The 7,252-nt window shown below is 31.0% G+C and overlaps 1 protein-coding gene across 3 annotated transcripts; it reads right to left on the reverse strand.

Annotated features, from left to right (window-relative positions):
- Positions 1 to 218: 218 nt before the first annotated feature.
- On the reverse strand, positions 219 to 6,901 carry LOC111510523 (uncharacterized). 3 transcript variants are annotated; one of them, XM_074180009.1, is made up of 10 exons: positions 5,693 to 6,900; positions 5,459 to 5,609; positions 5,149 to 5,325; positions 4,488 to 4,694; positions 4,210 to 4,389; positions 2,350 to 3,834; positions 2,018 to 2,113; positions 1,894 to 1,950; positions 767 to 985; positions 219 to 477 (listed from the first exon to the last, which is right to left on the reverse strand). In XM_074180009.1, exons 1-10 carry the CDS (start codon positions 5,756 to 5,758, stop codon positions 260 to 262), a joined length of 2,856 nt encoding a protein of 951 aa, XP_074036110.1. In that variant the 5' UTR covers positions 5,759 to 6,900; the 3' UTR covers positions 219 to 259. The 3 variants fall into 3 exon arrangements, with proteins under 3 accessions (XP_074036110.1, XP_074036111.1, XP_074036112.1); XM_074180011.1 differs by having other exon boundaries at positions 335 to 558; positions 5,693 to 6,897; XM_074180010.1 differs by lacking the exons at positions 1,894 to 1,950; positions 2,018 to 2,113 and having other exon boundaries at positions 5,693 to 6,901.
- Positions 6,902 to 7,252: the final 351 nt, after the last annotated feature.

Here is a 7,252-nt window from a genome sequence, read left to right on the forward strand (position 1 = left end):
ATAATCAAAAAATGTGTCCTCGAAATTGTATTGCACTTATCTAGTAAATCAATAGTATCACTGGGCTATTACTTCAGAATACTGTTCACTTGATAGACACAAAACATGTTTTGTTAAAAAAAAAACAAGTTACAGAATATTGTCTTGAGAAAATCTGAAAGTTAATTTCTTTGAAAAGTATGGCGTCACCTTCAGCATTTCTGGAAAGATGCAATCAAGGAAAACAAGTATGAATATCTCATGTTTTTTATTGATTTATTCACAACTGATTTTTCTTTTTTTTTTTTATTTGATTGTGAACCCATAACTTTAGCTGTGTAGGATTTCTTTCCTTGAGTTTTTCATTCTGAGCAATGATTTCTCTACAGGTGGCAAGAGATGGTAAAGTATCATTATCAATGTATTCTTTTAGAAATGTCTGGGCCACAGATATTTCAGACACATTCCAGTGGGTTCTTTTGATTTTGTGGGATGATCCTAGAAAAGTAAACAATTTATCATCTTCTCAAGTAAACATTTATGGCCCTTTCCAAGCAAAAGCAGAATCCCACACAACACCTAAGAAAAAATAAAAATAAAATAAAACAAAAACAAAATAAAACAATATTTCTGCACAATGGAGTAAGGAAGAATATTTAAAATAAATATCAAAGTACAAAATGAATAAACTGGGTAAAATTATCGATTTTGATTTTCATCTTCAATACATATTTGAGAAAAAGTTCTTCCATACTGCATCAAAAGCTGAATAAATGTATAAATATACCGCAAGACACTTTTTTTCGCTTCACAAATTGATTATTGATCCACACTTTGATCTGAGAAGGGCTTCTTGATTGTAGTGCTGGGTAAGATATTCTGGCAATTTCACATTGTTTCAATGATGGTAGTATACCTGAATTGAAATTTTCTTCAAAAACTTTGTGAATAACATTTTTCTCTTCATCTCCCCATGATCTTCTCATTACAGTCCCCATAGGAGAAGCTATTAAAAAAAAGGGTTCTAAAATCATTGCAAATTAAAAGAAATATTACAGATATTCGATAAATCATATGATGATAAACTTAGAATATTTTCAGTGCATTGAATGGAGATGAATATCGACACTTTCATTGCTAATGATCATTTTCTCGAATAAAGTGATACAAATGTAAGCAAATTTTGTATTGTGTCTTGAATGATTTGACTGATACTTGATGGATATCCATAATTACTAAGAATTAAATGAAAAAACACTTGTTTTTTAAATATCTATCATATAGTACTATTCATAATATGTGACGCGTTTCACTAATTCTGTAGCTTTCTCAAACAAAAATTATTCAAATCACCTTTTAGATGAAAACCATACTTTTGATCCAAATTTCGAAATTTTACATTCAGAAAGAAAAGACTTAAAACTTAATTTCTTGAAGCACTTGATATCAACAAAATAAAACAATCCAGTAATTGACTAAATGACCAGTTAGATGTCAACCTTTTCAATAATTGATTGCATATATGTGATATAACTAAGGGCACCTTATTACTCTGAATGGATTTCCTATATTGAACAAACTATCAGAACATCAAAATCTGTTTATTCTTAGGCTACCCATTTATAATTAACACATCCTTGTATTTGCCTGATTTCGAACTACAATAGATATGTCTGTACATTTACTGAATACAATTTTTTTGGGGAAGCTATAGGAATAGTGAAACGTGTCACATATTACAAATGGTAATATATTGTGAATATTTAAAAATCAAGTGTTTTTCCATTTAATTCCTATTCTGTATTATATATTTATATTTTCGTCTAGACAGAGTGAAAGACCTATTGTGAAAGTAACAAGTAACTTCTCTTTTCGATTAGTTGAGTGAACAGTTTGAATCTCTCAAATACTCACATGAACGTTTTCTCTTTTTCTCACTGCTGTCATCAAATAGATTTGTGGCTGTACTTTCTACAAAATAATTGAACTATGCATTAATCTAAAATGATTTTTAAATGTAGGAAGTTATTCAATTTACCTACAGATCCCTGAATTGTAGTTTCAAGTTCTGTTTTAGAATTTTCAGCATTAATTTCAACTTCTGCATTATCTTCTTCATGATTATCCATATCTCCTGAAGAAAAATATATTTATGGATTAACTTATATTCAACATTCATTAATTATTGAATCACACAATACAATAATTAATTTTCGTTAAATCGAAACAAAAAAAAGGAATATTTTGAAAATCAAATCATTTTCAGACACAAAACACTAAAATGAAAAAATATTATTTTGCAATAGCCTTCAGTTATACAATGTAAAATACATGAATTGTAAGTGATATCTAGGATCATACTTCACTTACCACCTTGTGCCATCTCAAGTAAACGAGACATTCTTGAAATTTCCCTGGTTGCTATAGGTATCCTATAATGTTCTCTATGAATTTTATCTGCATGACCCATAAAATTTGCCAGATCAGATACCTCGGTGTCATCTAAATCAAGCACACTCGATCGAGTTGCAACATGTTTTCTCAAAGTTGTTCCCCTCAAAGTTTCTGGTTTCTTTGCACCGCATTGTTCTGAAAAGTTCCTCAGTAATGTGCAAGCATCTAAACAATCTGTTGAAGTATTTGGTATACCAAATAAATACGGATTTTTTGTCAGACCAGCTTGTTCTCTATAACTAATTAATAATTTGATACATTTCAGCAGCTCATCATCGAGTAGAACTGAAACTTCTCGGCCTAATTTGCCTCTTAATGTGAATCGACTATAACCTTTTCCTCCAGCATTAATTTTTTGAGAGGATGGGATATCTTGATCAAGGTCTTGTGAGCTCTGCATGTTGTTCAAATCATCCAGTTCTATCCTTTGTACTTCTCCTGCCCGCCTTCTATTGAAAACCTGCAGTGACGTCAGAGTATATTTCTGGAGTTCATTGAAATGAAATATATCAAATTTTTCATTTAATAACTGAAAATACTTTGCTCTACCTCTCATCAAAAATAAGTTCAATTGTTTAATATCACTCATCAAAGGTAGCACAACTTTCTTCAAACGCTTGTTTTTTAATTTACTTTCAGTAACGGTTTTGTTAACAGTTATTCCAAAGTCTACTTCCAGAAGTTTCACAAAATTGTCAACCGTTTCCTTCTTAACAAAGTTTTCTTCTTTGATCAGCTCAGTTACAAAAACATTCGCACATTTCTTCAACAATGTTCCAGCAGTACTAGCAGTAGATGGAGCTCCATAATGTTGAGAGGTATCATTCAATTTGGAAATCACCTGAATGGCCTTGATTATATTATCATACTGTTTCGGAGTGAAAAGACTGGAAAAATCTTGAACACTGGAATCAATCATTTTTACTTCATGTAGAATTCTGCCTATGAGTCGGATTTTACTTCTTATCATAGGGTGATGGTGAGGTTTCGGAAATTTCACTGTCAATTTATTTGCATACGTGATGACTAAGTCATCATATCGTAAAGGACTGGTAATGTTATCCTGTCTTAATATAGGAAATATATTATTCCTTACTATAGAGTTAGCTTTAGGGCTAATATCGCTTCGAATTTTTCTTCCCAGAACAAGAACATTTCGTTGATTTGATGAATTTTTGATTTGATCGCCATCTGAACATTTCCTAAAATGTTTTCTTATTGAGACTTTAGAGTAATACCCCAAACATTTTGCACAGGGGACATATTCCTCATGGTTTACATTTTCTTTACGTGTTCTTCTCGTTGTAATAATACTTCCCGTATTGTATGTGAAGTCCTCATTGTGTTGAAAATTTCCTTTTTTTCTGATAACTGCAATAATATTTTTTCTTTCTGGGCAATCTGGTAAAAACATTTTGAATTAATGTCACCTTTACTAGTTTCAATTCGGAATGCATAACTATTTTTCATTTGAAATGACATGATATCAAAATTGTAAATATGTGTGTGTGAGCTTTTTTTAAACTAATCCAACAAGCTTTTTTAATCTTTCACATTTGTTTAAAATAATACATGAATTATTCTGATTTTCCTATAAAGTTTATCCAATATAGTTGAAACAATTTACATTTACACTATAGTAAACTAAAACCAATTGAAAATTTGAAAGTGTATCTCTAGATTTGTCAATTAAGCAATATAATTTGTAGACCGAAAAAGTTGAGCACAAATATAAGATTGATATTTTTGAAAGTAAATGGATACATGAATACTCACTTTTAGGTAAGTTAGCAAACAATTTTACTTCTTTCTCCTCAGCATGTTGGGTTTCTAAATGCCTTGGTAACTGAGAATAGCTATCTTTGCAAAACAAACAAAAGTTTTTCTTTTTCTTAGTAGTAACTTGTTGAACAATGGAATTCATTCCTCTAGTGTTTTTCCTGACTTCTGGAATGTCTGAAAGAAGCAGTTAGGATATTCATATTTTTGGCAGAGAGTAACTAGTGACCTGACATAGGAACAATTATTGTTGCTATTCACAGGAAAAAACTTACCAATTCTTACTGCAAAATCACATGATACAACTTCTCTCTCCTGATTATTTCCAGTGAATTCATTGGTAACCAATCTGATATTCGTGTCTGAATCACTTGTTTCAATTAATTCCTCAGGTTTATCCTTGCTTGATATATAATCAGGGTCCAATGCACCGTCATTTACAATGAATGATTCAGATTCGGTTGAAGCAAATGAATTTAACTCTAAAATTCAGAATAAGAAATGGAATATCTAAATTAGATTTGAGATCATTCAATATTTGAATATACTTACAACCAAAATAAATAAGGAAAGACATTTCTAATATTTATAGAACATTTGTAAAAAAGGGGAGAGGGGGTATGTTGAAATGAGTTTTTATAGTTCACCAGCAATGGTCTGTCTACAAATGGTAATCCTCAAAAGTCTTTTGGGGGCTTGTGCTAGCAAAGAATCAACAAAGTTTCATTTTTCAACCTTCTGAGCAACTGACACACTCTGAACGTGTCTTACAAGTCATGCATTGGGTCTCAGATTTGAATATAGACAAAATAATGATATAATGGAATATATTTGGATATAAAAATTAATAAAATTCTGATTCAGAAACTATACTTGAGCATTTAAACTTATTCAAATTATTTGACACTATCAATTACTGTTCAGAAATATACTTACTCTTTTTCACTGATAAATCAGAGGATGTATCTCTTTTCTCTTCATTTTCACTGAAATCATTCATGCAAGAACTGGAATCAAGAGGTTTCTCCTCACTAGTTGGTATATAATTTGGGTCACATATATCATCATCATCGCTGAATGGTTCAGACTCGGTTGAAGTAAATGATTGCGAGTCTAAAAATATAAAAACATGATTTGATTATCCTCATGGAAAAGTATTTTCAGTTCATAATCTGAGTATTTCATATATGTTGATAAGATGTTTAATCATAATTTGTGAACACCTATTGAGTTCAAAACTTTGTACCTTCATTGGTGATTGGTTTTGGTGTGGCTTTATTTTTCTTTGCATTGCAAAACTTTTCGATTAAATCCTTGTCCAAGATATTTTTCTGGGGTTCCCAAGTATTGAACTTTTTTGAGAATCCTTTCCATTGAATTAGATATTCATAAGAACCCTACAAATACGAAAAATACATAATTAGCTACAGAAATCCAGCCTTCCCCTTTCTTCTGAGAATTTACAAAATATATAGCTTACCTTACGAATCCTTTTTCCCAAAATATTTTCTACAGTGAAAATATTTTTTTTAGAAGTTGAAGACATCACAATTATAGTTAATACCAAATCGATGAATATAGATTTCAAATTCAGATTGCAAAATGCTAATTTATTTAACGCTGCACGGTGTCTAAAAGTGTCTACACATGCAAAAAAAACCGCGAACTAGCCTTCACGACACTTCTTCTTCTTTTCTTCGTGTGAAAGCCGAAACTACCAGGACTACCCGAACAAAAAATTCAGCTCGTTCAGTGGCCCAATTGTCGATATCTAGTGAGTAATATCACAGGGTTTTAAATACTCACATAAATACCCACATGATAATACTAAATGATATCCTCGAGTGCGAATGGACTAGATATTCCATTCCTATAATAAAATAATATTTATGTATGTCTTATAGTAGATACCTGAATATTGATAATCTACCAGTAAATACTGGGAATCTTGGGAATTTTTTTATTTCTATGTTGAATATGTTGAGGCAAGAAAAACGGAAGGAAGTTATTATTGAAATTAGAGTCTTCCTTTGTTATTGTATTGTATTTTTTGGCAGATTCGGTCGATATAGAAATACAATATAAAATAATAAAAAAATAGGTGGTGTTTTAGCAGACTGTATATAATAAGGTTACTGATACTTTATATATTAGAAATACTTTCACTGTATTGTACTTTTTCATGACATACCTTGATGAGTTGAGCATATAGATGCGCCGGCAGTTTTTAGACACACGCACCCCCGTTACTCGAAGGTATTCGTGTCAATATAAATACATAGATTGTGATACAAAATAAATGAGTTTAAATGAGAAAGGAACAATATATTCATCTTGATGATACAATAACGACATACGTTTTGGTATTGGAAGGATAAATGGAGAAATGTAAGGTTATGTTTATCAAGTTATTGTAAATATCAGGTAAACTTCTCGTGTCACATCGATTGTAAACAGAATGACGATCTTTTTTTATATAAGACATTTTTTTCTGATGATCTTAATATTTCGAAAATCAAAGTGATGGGCATTTTCAAGCGAATGTTTGGCTGAAGCAGAAGCATCAGGTTTCTTATTTTTTACACTATTACTATTCTTTTATTTGAGCAAACGGGCTTTTAAATAGTTTTTTGTTTGTATGCCCATATACTTATCGGATTTTCCGATATGGGCAAGGAGTTTGAGATGCAGGAGGGGTACTGTCATGTCGATTCATTGTGGTTCCACAACTGCCAAAAGGTATTTGCTCGCAGTGTGTGTGAAAATAAAACACAACTTATATCGACAGGACATAAAATTGAATAGTTTAATATTTTGAATTTACTGACCCCTTACATGATGAAATTTCTTCTTCAGTTGAACTGAACTACTTTGAGTGAACATATAAATGATTTAACTATTATATACCTTAACTAGTACCTAATCTGTGAACAAAATTTCCAAAACGCATTATTCTGGGTCGTTTGCTTGCTTCAACCAATGAGAAATTTGTCCTAAGAAAAATTGACTTTCTGATCAAGAAAAATATTTCAGTTTTTTA

This window comes from Leptinotarsa decemlineata, unplaced genomic scaffold, assembly GCF_025532065.1.
Source record: "Leptinotarsa decemlineata unplaced genomic scaffold, Ldec_3_MD MMD2_tig00026282_RagTag_RagTag, whole genome shotgun sequence".
NCBI classification, from domain to species: Eukaryota; Metazoa; Arthropoda; class Insecta; order Coleoptera; family Chrysomelidae; genus Leptinotarsa; species Leptinotarsa decemlineata.

Coding starts and splice junctions, on each gene's coding strand:
- LOC111510523 (XM_074180009.1), bottom strand. CDS start 5,758: ATGTCTTCAACTTCTAAAAAAAATATTTTCACTGTAGAAAATATTTTG. Junction 4,390..4,487: donor TGATTTTGCAGTAAGAATTG/GTAAGTTTTTTC, acceptor TGCTTCTTTCAG/ACATTCCAGAAGTCAGGAAA. Junction 478..766: donor GCGAAAAAAAGTGTCTTGCG/GTATATTTATAC, acceptor TTACTTTTCTAG/GATCATCCCACAAAATCAAA.